The following is a 20,085-nucleotide window of genomic DNA, read 5'->3' as shown; positions in this document are numbered from 1 at the left end:
GGTGATGAGGGTGAACATCCACCGAGCAGACGGCCATCCGGAGCCAGGTGGATGCGGCACTCACCCAAGGCGCTGGCGAGAGGCAGGCCTGGCTAGAATGGATGCTGCAGGCCGTCCGCCCACTCCCAAGACCCCTCTGGCGAGAGTTCACCAGGGACACTTTCAACTTGGTGAGCCGCTACCAGGATCGGGCGGACCACCTTTCCACCACCCCAGTATCTCACCCCAGCACTCCCCAGATGATCCAGCCACTCAGGCCTCAGTCAGCGCCGATCGGCTTCACCCAGGACGCTCCACCTGCTTCCTTCCTTGGGATGCTCGGGCCAAGCAGCACCTGGACCCCTCAGAACCCTCAGGGAGGATTTAAGCAGCCCAATTTACAGGCCCCCTTCCAGCAGCAGGCCCCCTTCCAGCAGTAGCGTGCCCCCTTCCAGCAGCAGCACCCCCACTTCCAGCAAAAACAGCAGGCCCCCTTTCAGCAGCAGCAGCAAGGAGGCAGCAACAGCGCCAACACATCAATCATCACCCAGTTGAACTTGTCAAATGAAGAAGATGAACAGTGAACTTTTGTTAGGATTGTTTTTATTGTTACTTGACGAACTCTCTCAACTCAAATTATAATTTGACTATTTTGGAACATTTATTTCAAACTTTTTTAAATATTTACTCGGTGAATAGAATTCATTTTCGTTAACAAAATGTCTTGGAAAAAATATATAATTTTTAAAACAACATGATTAATGACAATATAAAATTTGTTATATCTGTACATCTTTTTTATTCTCATAAATCACGTTTTTTCAAAAATGTTTTTTTTTTTTTAAATGCATGCTATTAAAGGAGAATCAACGTTTATTATTTCAAACATTTCATTGTCAAAGAAATTTTTGTTTAAAATAAATGTTGACATGATCATTCATTTCTTCTTTGAAATGATTCATTCCACTAAATCAAGGAGACAGCAACAGCGCCGTCACATCAATCATCATCCATTTGAACTTGTCAGACTTGTCAAATAAAGAAAATGGACAGTGAACTTTTGTTTGGATTGTTATTGTTACTTGATGAACTCTCTCAATTTAATTTACAACTGACCCATTTTGGAACATTTATTTCAAACTTTATTTTAAACATTAACATGGTCAATAAAATTAATTATCGTTAATAAAATGTCTTTGAAAAATATATATCATGTTTAAAACAACATGATTAATGACAAAAGAAAATATGTTATATCTGTACATCTTTTTTATTTTCATAAATCACATTTTTTCAAACATGTTCTCCTTCATTATTTTATTTCAAACACATGTTATTAAGGAGAGTTAACTTTTTAAATTTCAAACTACCTTTCGATGTAAAAGTAATGTATGTTTAAAATAACTGTTGACATGGTCATTCATTTCTACTTTGAAATGATTCATTCCACAAAATCATGATCGAAGTTTACATGCCATTTTTATGGCAGAGTCTGTGCTGTATCCCAAGTAGTGCGCCAAGTGGCAGTCTATATCATGTGTTGTTGCCAGGGCAGGCTTCCAACTGGACTGTTGTAGTAGTGCTTCAGGTAAGTTCTCAGCTTCTTGCCCTCTTTGTTTGCCTGGTAGCCTCCGCCAACTCGTTCAACATCCTGCAGAACTGCTGCGTTTCTCCATGCCCCAGGGATGTGGTTGCCCAACTCATCTTCATGGTCAACGTCAATGTTCTGAAGCCCAGGAAAACGATCTCTCATTAGGTTGTGGAGGCACATGCAGGCCATAATGACTGTCCTGGCTTTTTCTGGATCAAGCTGTAGGGTACTCAACAAGCATCTCCAGCGATGGGCAAGGATGCCAAAGCTGTTCTCCACCACACGGCGAGCCCTCGAGAGACGGTAGTTGAAGATTCTCTCCTCGTCGGTCTGCTCACGGTTGGAGTACGGCTTTTGCATCAATGTCTTGAGAGGGTAGGCGTCGTCCCCAATTAAGAAGTAAGGGGTGTCTCGGTCATCATCTGGCAGGGGCTCTGGATCTGGCAGGCCAAGAGTACCATTATCCAGTCCACGTCTCAGCGGGCTGTGGTTGAAGACCTGGGCATCCGATGAAGAACCGGGATTACCAACGTCAGCCCAGAGGAACTTGTAATTGCCATCAACTAGGGCCAAGAGGATGAGGCTGTAGAAACCCTTGTAGTTGTAGTAGATCGTACCAGAGCCTGGTGGATTTCTGATGGCCACGTGTTTTCCGTCCAAGGCTCCGCAGACATGATGAAAGTTCCATCTGTCAGCGTAAGTCCGTGCCACTTCTCTCCATTCATCTGGAGTAGTTGGACAGGAAAATACTTCATCTTGGTATTCACTGATGATGGCCTGGCACACCTCTGGTATAAACAGAGAGATGGTATTATGGGCAACACGGAAGGCATACTGCAGGGTTTTGTAGCTGTTGCCGGTCGCAAGATATCTCAAGGTGATGGCCAGTTTGAGCCCAGGATCCAGTGGCTACCGGTAGCGATAGGACTTCTCTATCCTCGGAGTGATGCGCTGCAACAGTTCAAGGAACGTTTCTGGTGGCATCCTCATGTAGTTCAGGAAGTCACCCTGACATTCTCTCTGCAACTCCGTCATCAGATTATCATACTGTCCAAACAGCACACGTCTCTCAAGCCAGGGTTTGACCCACCACCTTCTTCTTTGCCTTGCATGTCTTTGACGTCTACGGATGAGTAAGGCCATCAATATGACATGTCTGTCTTGAACGTTTTGGATTTGCCTTCTCAGACTTAGCAAATGCAAGAGCCTCCCAGGAGCTATTGGTCGAGCAGCAGCCATGTTTACAGTATGGATGGTCCAGACATTTGGGATGAAAGCTCAGGAGTTCTCGATCTTATATTGGGGGTGAAAAAAAATCGTACAACGTTGCAAAGGGGGCAAGACAGGTCTTCCAATAGTCTTAGGGTGGTACAACGGACTCGTACGACAGGATGCATCATCGTACGACATGAAAATACTCGTGCAACACTCGTTCGGGGTCTTACGAGTGCGTGCAAAGTCGCACAACACTCGTACTGCCTGTCGTGCAATTATTTTTCATCGCGTCAGTCGCTCAAAATATCGGAGCAGCACGGTTTTTTTTCCCGACCGAGATGCGACCATTTTGTCGCATCTGGATCGTACAATAAGTGGTACAACGGCTACAACGAGTCGTACAACGGGAAAATTTTCGAGTCGCAAGCCGTTGTAGTCTGTTTGGCAACAATTGTGAAAGGGGCTTTAGCATCGTAATTTTCGTTGAGCAGGAAAGCGAGGTCAAATTGGGCGCGCCCTTTTTCGAAAGTTTTTTTTCCGAGTGTTGTTATGGGGAAGGTACGTCGACTGTAATTTAAACATCAAACAATTTCCGATAAAATTAGTCATTGCATGGAGCTACTTGACATAGCCATATAATTTCCACCATGGTGAGGATAATAGTGAGAAAAAATAAAGAATATTAAAGTATACATAATGAAATAATAAAACATATATTTGTTTATGCTACTGGGGCATCTGGTGATGTCTCCTCATTATAACTCATGTTCCAGTTTTTTTTGTAAATCCCTCAACATTCATCGTGATGACAAATTGGAAGAGTATTACTAGTGATAGTACTTAAATCAATTATCACACATGTAAATGTAACAAGGGAGATGAGAGGTAATTCCGTGAAGGTACCATGCGACCATGGAGCAATGCAACTGTATTTGCCCGCGGACTTTCATCTCACTGGAAGCATGTATTAAGTGACGTCATTTAAACACGTTTACGATCGTGGTTCTGTTTATACTTCCCCAGAAAGCCTGATTCTGGTCAAACGACGTTTACAAACGCACCTTTTTGTGAGTTTACGATTGGCATTTTGAAACGTCGTTTAAATGAAACTAAGCATGGACGCAACCGTGTTTTGGACTAATCACGTATGGAAACGCTGATTCTGGCCTGAAAAGTGGAAGCATAAACACGGCCTTAAATTACCTGCGGATATCATTGTGGAACCACTCGCTAAATTGTTTAACTTGTCATTGAAAACTTCACAAATTACATCTGATTTCAAGGTCCCCTAAATCACGTCAATTCACAAGGGTGGCACTTTTTCAGTACTGCCCTCTGTGTCAAAAATCCTTGAGAAAGCAGTACACAAACAATAAGCCAGTTCACGGTTAGCTCATGATCAACTTTTCTCCAATGACCTTTGTGATTTTTCATTAGGATAAGCACTATAATTTTCAAATGTAGATGTTGCGTAAGCTTTACCGGTAGAGTATTCAAATTCTAAGAACAAAAGGCATTGTATAGACCAGGTGACTAGAATAGTACATCAGGGATAAAGTTTGGAAATCTGTTTTATTGTCTGCCTTTGGCACATTTGACTATTGTTTAGGCTACTGTCAAATACCAGTGATTATGAAGGCTCTATTTATTACTCTTCAGCTTGGACGTGATAAATATTTTGAAAGGAATACATGAATAATCATCAAATCACAAATGCCTATGTCAGTGAATTTGAAAGCCACCGTCATGGTTGTCTCCGATTACCTTTTTCTGCACGTGCGCAGTTTACAACCGTGAACAGGCTTATTGTATTCGTATTTTAACCAAAATAGTTTATTATCGGAACGTCAATTATTGTTGCACTACATGGGGAAACTGTTAAAAAACAAACCTATATTTTATATCCAATCTACAAAAAAGTGATATGCAATCATATAATGCATAAATGAAGTGAAATGATGACAAACGCATTTTTGAGAATCTCCAAAACTATCCACCCTCTTTGAATAAAGATTACACCACAGTGTACACTTCTTACAATCCCTAAAACCCGTTGAACAAAGACTAATATTAACTAGTTTATTAGTATTCAAAATGATTAATATAAAAGCCCCAGGTTGTTTAAAATCGCTAATAACTCATTGCACCTTTAAAGGGGAATCCAGCCCTGGCCATACAATGTTGTGTTGGGAACGAGAAAAATAAAAGAGAATGGTGAAAGTTTGAAAGAAATCGGAGAAGCAATAAGAAAATTATAGCTGTTTTAAAATTGAGATCACTAATACTATGTAGATTTCAAATTGGCAACTGGGTAAGTAAAAGTGTGGCATTATAAGTACCCATTCCCCTGGGGCAGTAATCTAAATATAACCTTGGTAGTATATTGTTTTATGTCCTCATGAAAGAAAAATATAGTTTAAAATAAAACTTTTGGGAAAAATGACATTTTAACCATAATATGTATTGGAGTACATGGAAGAGTAGTCCTTGCCAGTGGCGTACCGTGGGTCGCGGCATTGGGGGGGGCACCAGCAAAAAAAATTAGTCACTTAGTGAGCGCGCGAAGCGCGCTGTTGCCAGGTTTACTGACCTTATAGAATCATCTCACTGATCTCACTGATCAAATAATGCGAGCGCGAAGCGAAATTTTTTTATATTCAGACCTAAAAAGGGACATTATAAGCAATTTTGGTAATCATGATACGTTCCTAGCTGTCACGCTAAACAAACAATGCGAGCGCGAAGCGCGAGCTGAAATTTTTATATATATTTACACCAAACAGGGATAAAGGACTATATTTTAGGAATCGATTAAGAGTATACATATTCACCAAAGTTTATAATGCGAGTGCTAAGTGCTTGCTGATTTTGTTAGAATTACATCTAAACACATGAAGCAATTGTAGTCATTGTAATCATGATTAACATACGCATCTCACTAATCAAATATTGCGCGCGCGAAGCGCGAGCTGAAAATTTAGGAAATTCAGACCTGAAGAGGGGCATTTTAGGCTTGTTTGTAGGAATTCACGAAGATCATACGTATTTCACCAACCAAATGATGCGATATATTGACCCCAAACAGGGATATTTTAAGGACTATTTTTTTAAGAAATCCATTAAGAGTATACATATCTCACCATAGCCGTATAATGCGAGTGCCAAGCGCTTGCTGATTTTGTTAGAATTACATCTAAACGCATGAAGCACTTTTTGTAGTCATTGCAATCATGATTATCATACGCATCTCACTAGTCAAATATTGCGAGCACGAAGCGCGAGCTGAAAATTTAGGAAATTCAGACGTGAGGAGGGCATTCTAAGGCTTGTTTGTAGGAATGCACTAAGACCATACGTATTTCACTAACCAAATGATGCGAGCGCGAAGCGCGAGCTGAAAAGTTTTTATATTCAGATCAGAAAAAGGGATATTTTAAGGACTGATTTTAGGAATTCATGAAGAGCAGACAAATCTCACCAATCCACTAATGCGAACGTAAGCACGGACAGGAAATGTTTTATACTAATACCTTAAAATGAGGCGATCAATTTAAGTAGTCATGAAAAAAACATGTCACTACATTAAACAATAATAACTCGAAGTGCGAGGCCGAGGAAATATATTTGGTGTATATATTGACTTGAAAACGGTAGGTTCAAGTACAACAGGATTATATATCTCGTAAAACAGACAATGCGAGCACCAGGAACAATGAAGACATAGGCCCTGAGCAAATCACGTTTCTTATGTTTCTTATGTAACATAACATAACATAATTATAATGTATTATAATGAACAATACTTTCTTCTTTCCCACTACGTTTCTCTTTCTAATTTCTCCCTCTTTTTCTCCTTTTCCTCGTTTTTTTTTTTTGGCCAGCCGATGGGGGGGGGGGGGGCACGTCCCCCCCATGCCCCCCGTAGTTACGCCACTGGCCTTACATCACTATGACATCCCATATGCGGCCAATTCGAAGTCTCCATGGGTATAGTGATTACCAATATTAACAACTTTAAAAAATTCATAACTTTCTTGTTGTTTGTCCAATATTGTACAAACTTTCACCTATCAACTTGTCTGATTTTTCTTTTCCTTATAAAAACAAGTTTTTATTTGGGTTGGATTCCCCTTTAAATGTTGTACCCGTTATAAACTAAATTCTCTCCTCGACATTCCATTCCCTAAAGCTGAATTCAAAAGAAAACCCTTTTCGTATAAAGCAAGCTCCCTATTCAATAAACTCTCATTTTCAGTTCAATCCACTGATTACATTTATTCTTTTAAACGAGGATACCAGTTACCCAATTTTTTTATTATTATAACGTAGCTTTTTTCTGGTGTTCCTTCCTCCTTTGTTTGTTTTGTACAACGCCTACTAAGCTTGTTGTACGCGAGCAAATGGGAGGCTGAATGTCAAACATTCGTACCGTTGCACAAAAGACGTACCATCCAAAATGTACCGTTGCACGGCTTTGGGAGGTGACGTCACAATACGATTTAATTCACTGCGCTCAGTAAAAATGAAGGTGCAATACGCGTATAAGCCTGCTGGCTAAATGCGCAATGCTGCCCAAGGTCATGTGCGCTTGTGGGTTTTTGCTTTTCGCTTTCAGTATTTTTGCTCCCTTTTCATAGATTACTACAGGGATAAACTTGTTTTTTTTCTTCATATTTTCGCTAAATTCCGAGGCGTTGTACAACACAAAAAGCTAATATTCTTATTCGTGCAATGGTCGATGGTGCGAGATTTCGCATTCGGCGAAGGAAAGAGACGCTCTATTCAACTTGGCTACCGCCTCGTTGAATAGACCAGTTCGTAGTTACTCATGGACAATTTTGGTCAAATGACCTTTCATTTCTTTCATTATGATAGGCAGATTTCAAAGCAAGATATTACGTAAGCTTGCCTTACATAGCAGGATGAAGAAATTGAATAGACCAGGTGACTAGAATAGCACACCAATGAACACTTTATGAAGGTATTTGTTGCATTCCTACTTTGAATGCATATCATAGCATGTTGCACAATGTACTTGGCAAACTGTGAAATATCAGTCGTTCGTCATGTTCGTGGACGCATTGTTGTTTTTTGTGGATGTAAATGAAAACCACAATTCAAAAGAATATATGAATAATCAAGACATCAAAGTTGGTGCTTATCCCATTAGATTTTAAACCACCATGTCACTTTAGTACAAATGACCTTCCTCTGATCATGCGTAGAAACTTTTGATCATGCGCAGAAAGGAACTACGAACTGGCTTATAGAGCATCTTTCTTTCACATCATGCGAAATCTCGCACCATCGCACTCATGCCTATTCGCTATTTGTATATTGTTTGTCATGTTTATTTTATAGATAATAACTTTTGTTTGATTTTAAGTTAATTTTCATTTGTATTTATACATATATTATCATGTTTATGTTATAAATTTATATTTATAAAGGTGGAGGGCTCCGTTGTAAAGTAGTTTTACCCTCCACCTTATTTTATCATTTCTTATAAATGACACATAATATATGCAGATAAAACTCCAACATTACAATTTAAGTTAAGTTGTCAATGTATGTATTTTCACCTGTCAACAATTCAAGTGTGGCATTTTCTTAGTCGTTAGAGCGTGGAGTCGGCATCTAGCGTCATATCTTGGCGATGATTACAGATTTAGTCATTGGGTATTAGAAAGCAAAAATTGCTAAGATTATTTATTTGGCATTAGAAAAGGTCTTATTTTAAAAAGACACGAAAGCACAGATATTCTTTTTTAAATCAGGCACCCGATCTAAATATTTTTTATGTAAGATCGGTAAGCATATCAAGTAAAAGACATGTATAATTTATTTTTTTCGTATCTTCATATGGCTTACATCTGGTGTGGAGCGTCGTGGCCCAGTGGATAAGTCTCCGGACTTTGAAACAGAGGGTCGTGGGTTCAAATCCCAGCCATGGCGTAATTTCCTTCAGCAAGGAATTCATCCACAGTGTGCTGCACTCGACCCAGGTGAGGTAAATGGGTACCGGCAGGAAGTAATTCCTCAAAAAGCTGTGTGCACCCAACAGGTAGCCTAGCTTAGCCGGGTAATAATAGCAGGGCCCGCTGGGAGAACAGTTTTCGGAACTGAAGTGGCTACCCTGGGTAAATATACCTTTATTATTATTATTGTTTACATCATGAACCGATTTAGTGCAAACGCATAGTAATGAATTTGAATAGTGACATGCGCTTTGGGGTATCTATAAAAAAAACCTTAAAGATAGTCTTTTAAATTAATGGTAGAGTCTTCCTTTCATTCAAAGAGTTACTCCAGGCACGAGACTTCTGTGTGCAAAACGCTAATAATAGTCAAAATCTGTTTAAAAAATAAACACCTTATGGATTTGGAAGTTTAAAAATATTTTGTGAATACTGTTAAATGTGTTGGTTTTTTTTTCATTTTCCATTTTGATCGAAAAAAATTTCATGAAAGGCATGAATGTATTTCGCAACACTCCAACCCACGAACTGGTAGAGTTCTACATCCCGGGATATACTGTAAATACTGCCCCCCCCCCCTACCATGACCCCGCCCCACCACCACCAGCGTCCCACTGACGAGGTCTTGAACCCAGAATTGCGAATACGGAGAACAATGGCATAAACGACATTGATTGGCTACTCGCTAATCGACCTTGACATCCTATTGGCTAAACCAATATACAGCATTTATAGTATATGGGCGGGGCCAGTAAAGTTATAAGATGCGTCAGTATTGAAATGCAGTTACTTTTGTTGGTGGATTTGGTGCATTGACTGTATTCGGCATTTATCGCTAAACGCACTGGAGAAATTTGATACCGCGATGGAAATGAAATACCAAATTCTGATCTTTGTTGTAGCGCTGTCTTTTGGAAGCGGTAAGCTCTCTCTTATATCTCTTTTTAACATCATTCTTTTCAAAATTATGATCCATAGTCTATTGTTCGAAATAATAATCAGAGAGAGAAATCCACCTAAAGTTCATTTTGCCAAAATTTTCGTGGGCCAGACAGATCAATGTTAAGAGAGTGAGGGAAGCAGAATAGTGCAAAATTGACAAAATTAGCCGTTTTGTTGTCGCTTTGGAGCCGTTTTATATACTAAATTGTATGAAGAAATCGACATGTAAATGGACAAAATTCGCCTTTCCTAACAATCTTATCAAAAGGTCTACAAAACGGCTACAAAAGGTTGAGAAAATAGCACGCTACTCACTATTGACGTTGCTCTATCCTTAAGTCTTTGAACGCCCAACTGGGTAGCAGTTAGTCCCATCTTTTTGGCTTATTTTGGTCTGACGCGGTCAGGGATGGAACTCCCGCCACCACGTTTATGCTCTACCACCTGAGCAAACACACCTGTATTTATTAGGCCTATATGAATTTTCATAGACAAAATAGACAGTGATCCGTTCGGAAATCGTGAAAAGGGAAATGGCCAAACTTGTATAAAATAACTTCGTAAACAAATTAAATTTTCAAGAATTTTCCTTCAATCATTCAATCGAATTTGTATGAGACGTTTGTGGCCGGAGGTTATTTAGTTGGATATGAAATGATATATCATTTTCAGTGCCTATTTAGTTTCCCGTAATTAGTAACAATCTGGAATAAAATTATTGGAAATGGTTAATAGTTAATAGTATTTATTATAGCATTGAGGTGAGTGGCCTATCGCTGGAAAGAAAAAACACGACAACCTTGATTTAGATATTATGATGCACTAAATGCTGCTACTTAAGATAAAAATAATTTCAAATTATATACTTGATTTCATTTATTTTTGTCATTGCTTTTGGCAATGCATCGCAGTATACGAAGAAGTGTTATTTGGTTATCAACTTTTTTTTACTTAATTTCCACTGATATTTTGGAAAGAGTACATTGACCTCTGACCCCTAAATACATTCTCCATGACCTTCATTATTTCAGACTGTATTATGAAACATCCACGTTTTCATTACAAATTAGCCATCTTTATTTACATTATTCACAAATATAATATGAACACAAAGGATAATTTTGGGGTTATTTTTTATGTCAAATAGATTATATATATATATATATATATATATTTCATCTGATCTTGGATTTCAAGGGAGAAAGTTTATTCTTATACTTATTTTGGTGTTGTTTAATCTTCTTGTACAAATCTTTGCATTTTGGCACCAAGATCACCAACCTGCGGTGTTTCATCTCAGAGATACCATTATCATTATCTTATGTTAAAAAGGACATTGACCTTTGTCATTGAACTTTTATGTTATTTTTTTTCATACAGATTATATATATGAAGAGTTTATTTGCAAAAGGGCTTAGGTCCACTTTGGACCATTATGAGAAAAACCATGTTTTTTATTCTCACTCACTGCAATATTCTTATGAGAAACTAAATTGTCATGATGTACTACCCTATCATGTGAACATAAAATTGGGAATAAAAGAAATCTACCTGTCTTCAATTTTTTTCTATAAATTCTTTAAAAAATTATCATTGTGGACCTAAGCCCTTTTGCAAGTAAACTGAAATGAATCCAATCTATTTTGATTAAAAAAGTGATTTTTCTTTGCCACTTTTTTTCACGTTTTCATGTAAATTTCAAATTTTCTTTGTTTTCATCAAAGCTGCTTAAAATTTAGAGGTTTTGAGACAGAAAACAATAAAATTTATGAACAATGGACCTAACCCCTTTTGACAAATGAGCTCTTCGGAAGAGTTTGTTTGCAAAAGGGGTTAGGTCCACTCCAAGAAAATCATTGTTTTAATTCTCCTATATTGCATATTCTTATGCGGAACTAAATTTTCAAGATTCCCTACCATGACAACATCAAATTGGGTATAAAAGAAATCTACCTTTATTCATATTTTTTAAAATATTCTTTTCCAAAAAAATTCGGTGTGAACCTAATCCCTTTTGCAACTAAACTGAAATGGACCTAACCCCTTTTGAAAAAAACGTGATTTTTCTTTGCCATTTTTGATCACTTTTAAATAGGAATTTCAACTTTTCTTTGGTATCATCTGATAGAGCTACTAAAAATCTATACATTGAGACCAAAAAAACAAATTTGATGAAAAATGGACCTAACCCCTTTTGCAAGTGAGCTCTTCATATATATATATAGATTTATATATATTTCATCTGATCTTGGATTTCAAGGGTGAAAGTTTATTCTTATACTTATTTTGGTGTCGTTTAATCTTCTTGTACAAATCTTTGCATTTTGGCACCAAGATTACCAACCTGCGGTGCTTTATCTCAGAGATACCATTATCATTATCTTATGTTAAAAAGGACATTGACCTTTGTCATTGAGTTTTAAGGGTGAATGTGCATTCTCAATGCTTAATTTATATTTTATTTAATCTTCCTGTAAGAATATGTGTATTTTGACACCAAGAACACCAACCTGCGCCGTTTTATCTTCGAGATACCATTATATAATATGGAATATAATGTATAAAAGGTCATTGACCTTTGGCCTTAAATTTTATGGGTGAATATGCATTTTAGGTACTTAATTTTATTTTATTTGATCTTCTGAGCAGAATCTGTGCATTTTGACACCATGATCACCAACCTGTGCCTTTTTTATCTCAGAGATAATTCAAGGTCAAAGCTTTCAGAAGGTCAATGACCTTTTTACATTATATATACCATACTGTATAATATACAGTATGGTATATAATTTATAATGTAAAAAGGTCATTGACCTTTTGAAAGCTTTGACCTTGAATTGTATTGGTGAATGTCCATTCTAGGTACTTACAATTATTCCATTTTATCTTCTTGTAAGAATCTGTTCATTTTGACACCATGATCACCAGCCTGTACATTATCATCTCAGAGACACCATGATACAGTATGGTATATAATGTAAAAAAGATCATTGACCTTTGAAAGGCTTTGACCTTGAATTTTATCGGTGAATGTGCATTCTATGTACTTAATTTTATTTTATTTGATATTCTGGTAAAAATTTGTGCATTTTGACACCTCTTTCCCCAACCCGTATTCCTCCTAACTTTTTTTGGTAAATGTTGACACCCATACCTACTCAAATCAGTTGAAAAACCATTTCCAATAATTTTATTCCAGATTGGCTATTTTGAGGTCTAATTTAGGGATACTAATTGTCATTTTCGTGAGAAATAGATTTTCATTTTAAAGATGTCCATTGTCCCTCCCCTACAGTGTAAGAAATAGTCAATTTGACAAAAAAATAGTCGTATGGAATGTCTAATAGGCTCAATTTTAATTAGTCAGCTGCTATGACTAAAATATATTGGTAATTTTGACTAATAAATATTGGTAATTCAAGCGATGTCTAATAGGACTAATCTTGAGTCAATGGACTTTCATTGCTAGTCAAGCGACTTTCCCTTTTAGTCAGTCAAAGAGATGACTAAACAAACTTAGTCAATCAGGCTAACATTTCTTGGTCTGACTGACTAAACAAACTTAGTCACTTTGACTAATGAATATTGGTAATTCAAGCGATTTTGATTAATAAATATTGGTTATTCAATTAGCGATGTCTAATAGGACTAATCTTTAGTCAAGGGATTTTAATTGCTAGTCAGGCGACTTTCCCTTTTAGTCAGTCAAAGAGATGACTAAACAAACTAAGTCAATCAGACTAACATTTCTTGGTCTTGACTGACTAAACAAACTTAATCAAACTAAAAAATGTTACTCTCACATTTGTCCAGACTTCCTGGTAGATATATTTTGTATGCATTGAAGATTCTCATAAAATTATATACTCCGATTTCGGAGGCCATTTCAGCACCAGCCGTCTTTGGCGTTGAGAGTCGAAATTATGAGGGGGCAGATATTGACCAAAAAAAATATTACAAAAATCAAATTTAGTTATCATATTATATTATATTGCCATTTCTTTGTTGTTTATCCAATGTTCTTTGAATTCGTAATGAGGAACCATAATTTACAAGCATTGCTTCACTTAGGTCTCCTCGTCTTCCTTTAAAATTGTTTCTTTTCTGTCTTAAGCTGTATAATGTATTTAAAAACAATGTTTTCTGCATACTCTGTTTTATATATACCTGTATGTTTTATCATGTACTCTGCTCATTGTTTCATACACACTTATATGTTTGTCATGTATTCAAACTCAAAGTTGGAAGACAAATAAAATGAACTTATGAACTTATGACATAATATTGATAAAATTATGTCATATTTCACCCTTCTCTTTTTTTTTTTTGTTATGTCTCAATTTTCTTTTTGGGGGAAGCGCCCCCCCCCCCCATCTCCACACCACTGATTTGTTCATTGTTTTCATATTTGGTGATCTCCCATGGGGGCCATGTTAAAAAAGCAGCAGTTATTATACAGTTATAAACAATTATGTGCAAACATGTATAACAAAGTCATGTATATTATGTCCGTCTGAAATTCATTCCTGACGATTGAATACAGCTTGTAAATTTTATTTTAGATTTGGAAAGTTCACTGTGTAATGAAAATAAAACAGAATGATATAAGAAGATGAAAAAAAAAATAAAAACATGTAAATCAAAATCATTGTAAAAAGCCTATTTTGTGGAATCTTTCTACAATATCCTCAGAATAGATTTCTTTTCAGTTCTTAGCTCATTTTTTTTGCAAATTTGGCACACTACAGATTGGATTTGGTGTTCAACTTTTAACATATGTTATCTTTATCATTATCACATTTTTTTATAATTACAATTATTATTATTATTACTTTTACTATTTATATTAGTGTTAGTAGTAGTAGTAGTACTATAGACATTATCGCTATCATTATTAATACCATCATCATGATTATTAAAGCAATTTATATAATTTTTATCGTCATTTCAATCATTCTTTATTAATCATTATTATTATTTTCGTTATTAGTATTTTTTGATATTATTATTATTGTTATTACTATCTCATTTATTGTGTTTTTTATGATAGCCTTCTCACAGTCATGCTTTCGTTGTGCGTCTATTTCTTGGAACAACGAAGATGTCGACTTACCCACCTCAGAGTCAGGGTACCCATCTTGCGATGATGGCAACCTCCAAGTAGTGGACTGTTCATCTCAGGGCGGCTGTCTTAAAGTCGATTACAGCTTTGAGTTCAACATTGCCCTTGGTAAGGATAATGATTATCTCTCCACCCCCCCCCCTCTCTCTCTCTCTCTCTTTTCTTTCTCTATCTCTCTATCTTTCTTTCGCTCTCTTAGTATCTTTCTCCCTCACACACGCACAAAAACACTCACACCCCTGCGCAAATGCGCAAACAAAGACCATCTCCTCCCTTCTTCTCTCTCACACATGTTGTTAACAGAGTTTTATGATATGTTATACGATAACCTTGACAAATGCCGAGTAACAGGTCGTCTGTTTTTGGACTTTAGAAAAGCCTTTGATATTATCCCCCACGATATCCTTATCAAAAATTATATTAATTTGGCCTTAAAAAATTCGTGTTATGGTTTGAATCATACTGGAAGAGAGCAATGTGTATCGTATAAGGGCACTACTAGTGATTTTCTACCTTTTCATTCTGGGGTATCGCAGGGTTCAACTTTGGGCCCTCTACCGCTTGTACGTTCATTAATGACTTTGGTAATTTAACCATGCATTCTTATACTAATATTTCTCTGTATGCAGATGATACTGCAGTATTCTCCCCTGGATATGGAGTTAAAGCTGCTCAAACACAGTTACAAAGTGACATATATCTTTTAAGTAAATGAAAAAAGAAAATGGTTTAGTTGTTAATACAGATACAACGAAAGTTTTGTTATCTTCAAGTCGGAGGACGGACGGTACACCCAGTCAAGTTACACATATATACATGGATGGTAAATACATAGAAAATGTAACTGAATTCAAATATCTGGGTGTCACCTTTAGTTATATTCTGGACTGGTCTTTTCACGTCAATTCCATCATTAAAAAGATCATGAATTCTTCAGCATGCCTGCGGAGAATTAAAATCTGACAAAATATGTACTGGCCCATATATATTTTCCCCATATCGACTATACTGTTCATCTGTTTGCATTGGTTTGGGGATCATTTAGAGTGAAAGATTTGCAGCGACTAAAGAAGTTTCAAAACGAATATTGTCGTTTGGTATTTGATGCAGACTACTATACACCAGTCCAGAATATGTTGCACTCTCTAAAATTGCAATCTGTTAAAAATAGAGTGGATTATAATTACCAAGTGGTTATGTATAAAACTCTAAACGGTCTTGTTCCTGATTATTTATTGCAAGTTATGCTTCTGAGACGCAATCACTATTCTACTAGATCAATCTCATCACATCTCTCAAAACCAAGAACAAAGTATAAAAACAGTTGTTCTCCTACACAGCAGTAAAACTATTTAACTTGTTACCATTATCCACTAAGTTATCGGCTTCCCTACCTATCTTATAATAAACCAAATATCCGTAAATTCCAAGCAACCTAATAAATGTTTCTACTTTTTTGGTCATAATATATTTATTCCTTATCCCCCCAATTGTTAGTTATTTATATATATATATCAATATATACATGTATATAAAGAATTTGTGAAAATTTTTAAGTAAAAAATATTTTAAAAAGTTTTAAGGTTGCGCTTCTGAACAGAAAGTGATTATTATGTCCTTGTTTAAGGTCTAAATCTCCATTTTTTCCAGCTAGCGCTTCGAGCTCGCATCACTATTTAATAAAATCCATATCCTCTTGGACAGTGCTTAAAATTATCTTTTTTGGGTCAGTAACTAAAAAAAGGAATCAGCTCGCATTATGTTTATTGAGATACGTCACAGCTTGTCCATTTACTGATGTGGAATCTGAGTTTGTTATTTATATTAAAAAAACGTGTAACAATTTATAGATTCCAAGTCCATATATACAAAAAAATAGTCAACGCTTCGCGCTCGCATCATTGATTGATACCCTTCCTATTTTCGATTACCAAAACTGCATGGAATGTTCGATTTTAATTCTAACGTTTAAAGAACTGGCTCGTGCTTTGCGCTCGCACTACTTGTTTGATTATATACCCATCGTGTTCATGATTGCAAATATTGTTTAGTATGTACAATTTTTCAGGTTGTAAGATGAAAGGGTTTCTGCTCGCGCTTCTGTACCGACAGTGATTAGTATGTCCTGATTTTAGGTCTAAGTCCCGAAAAAAATCGCGCTCGCAACATTATACAGTATAGTAAAATCCACATCCACTCTTTGATTTTTCTTCATGTTTGACATTGCTTAAAATGGTCTCTTTCGTGTCGGTAAATTAAAGTTTTCAGCTTGCGCTTCGCGCTTGCATCGTGTTTATTGGGATACATAGCCTGTCCAATTACAAATGCGGAATCCGACTGTTTTCAAAATAAAAACGTGTAAAAAGTCAAAATATAAAAAAATTTAGCTCGCGCTTTCCGCTCGCATCATTCATTGATATCCTTAATTTCCTTAACTACATAAAACTGCATGGAATTCCCGATTTTAAGTCTAAATCTAAACAAACAAAAAAGAAACAACAATTACTCGCATTATTTTTCATTTGCACGAACAAATTTTGTTCGTGCAAATGAAAATTAGGTAGCTCTAATATTTATTCAAGTTGCTCTAACTCATTCATGCATGCATTGTGAATGTTGAAATCGGCCTCAAATAAAAGAAGAGAAGCATATTTTTCTATTCATATACATCTTATGAAGCAAAATTATGATCACGATTGCAAAAATCTACAGTGAATTACGGTTCCTTTTTTTCGGGGGACGCACTGTATATATATTATTTTTGTTTTGTGTATTATAATTGTGATTGTATAATGTTCGAAATATGAATGAAAACAGTGCTCCCTTGTAAAGCAAGCATCTGGCTTGAATGTGACTACCCTGCTTTTTATAAAGAAATCATGAATAAGTAATACATTAATTAATAAAAATAAATTTATCTCAGTCTACCCCCTCTCTCTCTCCCTCTCTCCCGCCACCCCCCCCCCCCCCCCCTCTCTCTCTCTCTTTTTCTTTCTCTCTTGGGGATGTGGTTATTGCCCCCACCCCTAAAAAGGTTCCCCCACCAGGAAGAAAATAAGAAATATCAACAAAAATAGATGTAGAGTAAAACATGATCTCTTCTCTTTTCTGATTCTTTTAACCCCCTTCATCGCTCTTTATCTTTTCACATGCATATTCCACGTTGTGTGTTAACCTTTTGTACGTCATTTGAATATTATTTTGACGGTGGATAATGGAAATCAAATTATTGATAAATGATTAATTGCTGATTTGACCCAATCTGTATTCTTTCTTGTTTTAACTCGATAACCATGTTTTATTTCATATTACAATGAAGGCCAAGGCCGCAGATTTTTGTTGCTTGGGGGCAGCACGCATAAACTTTTTTGAAAAAAAAAACTCAAAAGCAAGGGACCAAAGCGACCGAGCTTGTCATTGGGGCGTTTTTGCATTTTGTCAAGTGAAATTGATGGTTTTGGTGCATACTCTTGGTTAATTTCGTGAAAATTTCTGGGGGGCAACTGCCCCTACGCTGCTTACGGCCATGATGAAGTATGATTATAATTACATGCTTACATTAATTTATAATTAATGTTATACTATACATGCACCGGCCAATGTGGGAAACCTCTTGACATAATTTTCAACTCTTTAGGTGATCCTCAGGCATTGGTTGGTGCTCAATTTTATTTTTCTATAATTGTTATGTTTATATTGTATCTGTCATGTTTGCTATTATCTTGCCTGGAAATTAAATACACTAATTGAAATCTAAATAGGCCTTTAGGCGGTTTATTTTCACCTGCCAACCAAGTTCCAAGACGAGAAAGGACAAGAAGTGAAATATGGAAAGAAAGGGATAGGAGGACAAAATTTGATTATTATTTGTTAAATATTATGAAGAAATACATCACAAAAATACAATTCCATTATACAAGACCAAAATTTTTGCTCACTTGCTTCCTTCGTTTGCAAACATTATAGAAACTTTACCATTTACGCCATGTTGCACCTGTTTCATTTCTTTTTTTTCATTATACCACTTGTTATTTTCCTAGAACGCTATTTGAAAGCTTGACAACCTTTTCGTATCGATTAAATTTCATTAGAAATATATTCCGTTAATATTATTTTCCATAGTTGGATCTGTGTCGTCCGAGACGGTTATCCGGGACTGTGGCGCGAATTTGAACGCTTGTGAGAGAGCCACCGAAGAACAACTAAACGCCCAGCGAGGAATAATCAACTCCGGGCTGCCTGCCGGTGTTGAATTCGTCTCTGGTAGTGGAAATGCTTGCCTTTGCAGCGGTAATCTCTGCAACGGCGCGCCCGGGTTGAGTATCAGCATCACCGCTCTCTTGGCGTCCCTCCTTGTATCTTACATTGTCATTAAATGGTAAAGCTTTACCCAGGGGGTGTTTCACAAAACGCGCTTTAATTTCACTGCATGTCAATGAATGAATTACACGTTAAAAACCTTTGAACTTACGTTGGCGTTTATGATATATATATATATGTATGTACACACACACACACACACACACATATATATATATATATATATATATATATATATATATATATACATATATATATATATTTATACATATATATATATGTATATATATATATATATATATATATATATATATATATGTGTGTACATACATATATATATATACATATATATATATATATATATATATATATATATATATATATATATATATATATATATGAAGGGGCGTTACAAGAAACTATTTACAATTAGCATGATTAGTTGCAAATATTCTCTTGCAATTTACTTCAATTTTAGCTGTATCAAATCAGATTTCACTCTTTGTCATGTTTGTTGCAAGAAGCAGAACAACAATCAATCACAAATTCACAATCAATTGCAAAACATAGGATCAATGAAATATTTTGGGACCAAAAATGGTCTTTGCAGTTGATCGCCTCATAATTCACACTAAAACCGTTTGTGAAACACCCCGGATCAGCGACTGGTTGATTCATAGGTTGACAAAACAAATATTATTTTCTATGACTGTAGTGCCTTATGTCTTTCATTATGCATGTATATAAACCCCTCAAAAAAAGTTCGGAAATCTGAGTTTGGCCATTAATTTCTCCTAACTCCCAATTTTACACAATGCATATTTGATGTCATCCAAAAGATCATTTAAAGTGATACCATGCTTGTTATGATCGTGCCATCACGAAAAGAGCAGGATTTAAAAGTGTTGGACGAGGTCTGAGTTGAAAAGCTGCAAAAC

The 20,085-nt window shown here is 36.3% G+C and overlaps 2 protein-coding genes across 2 annotated transcripts; one reads left to right on the top strand and one right to left on the bottom strand.

The window, feature by feature from the left end:
• Nucleotides 1-1,507: 1,507 nt before the first annotated feature.
• LOC135154346 (putative nuclease HARBI1) lies at nt 1,508-4,001 on the bottom strand. The gene is made up of 2 exons (XM_064100469.1): nt 3,989-4,001; nt 1,508-2,358 (listed from the first exon to the last, which is right to left on the bottom strand). Exons 1-2 carry the CDS (start codon nt 3,999-4,001, stop codon nt 1,508-1,510), a joined length of 864 nt encoding a protein of 287 aa, XP_063956539.1.
• Nucleotides 4,002-9,571: 5,570 nt separating this feature from the next.
• On the top strand, nt 9,572-19,336 carry LOC129262843 (uncharacterized). Its single transcript, XM_054900830.2, has 3 exons — nt 9,572-9,683; nt 14,756-14,935; nt 18,950-19,336. The coding sequence occupies exons 1-3, from the start codon at nt 9,629-9,631 to the stop codon at nt 19,207-19,209; spliced, it is 495 nt and encodes a 164-aa protein (XP_054756805.2). The 5' UTR covers nt 9,572-9,628; the 3' UTR covers nt 19,210-19,336.
• The last annotated feature ends 749 nt before the right edge of the window (nt 19,337-20,085 follow it).

Source organism: Lytechinus pictus, chromosome 6 (assembly GCF_037042905.1).
Source record: "Lytechinus pictus isolate F3 Inbred chromosome 6, Lp3.0, whole genome shotgun sequence".
NCBI lineage: Eukaryota > Metazoa > Echinodermata > Echinoidea > Temnopleuroida > Toxopneustidae > Lytechinus > Lytechinus pictus.
Note: the sequence above shows the minus strand (reverse complement) of the source record. Positions and strands in the feature narration are given on the sequence as shown.

What these genes read in the sequence shown, in the direction of transcription:
- LOC129262843 (XM_054900830.2), top strand. Translation starts at nt 9,629, where the DNA reads ATGGAAATGAAATACCAAATTCTGATCTTTGTTGTAGCGCTGTCTTTT. An exon ending in AGCGCTGTCTTTTGGAAGCG is followed by an intron (nt 9,684 to 14,755) that starts GTAAGCTCTCTC and finishes TTTTTATGATAG; the next exon opens with CCTTCTCACAGTCATGCTTT. An exon ending in TGAGTTCAACATTGCCCTTG is followed by an intron (nt 14,936 to 18,949) that starts GTAAGGATAATG and finishes TATTTTCCATAG; the next exon opens with TTGGATCTGTGTCGTCCGAG.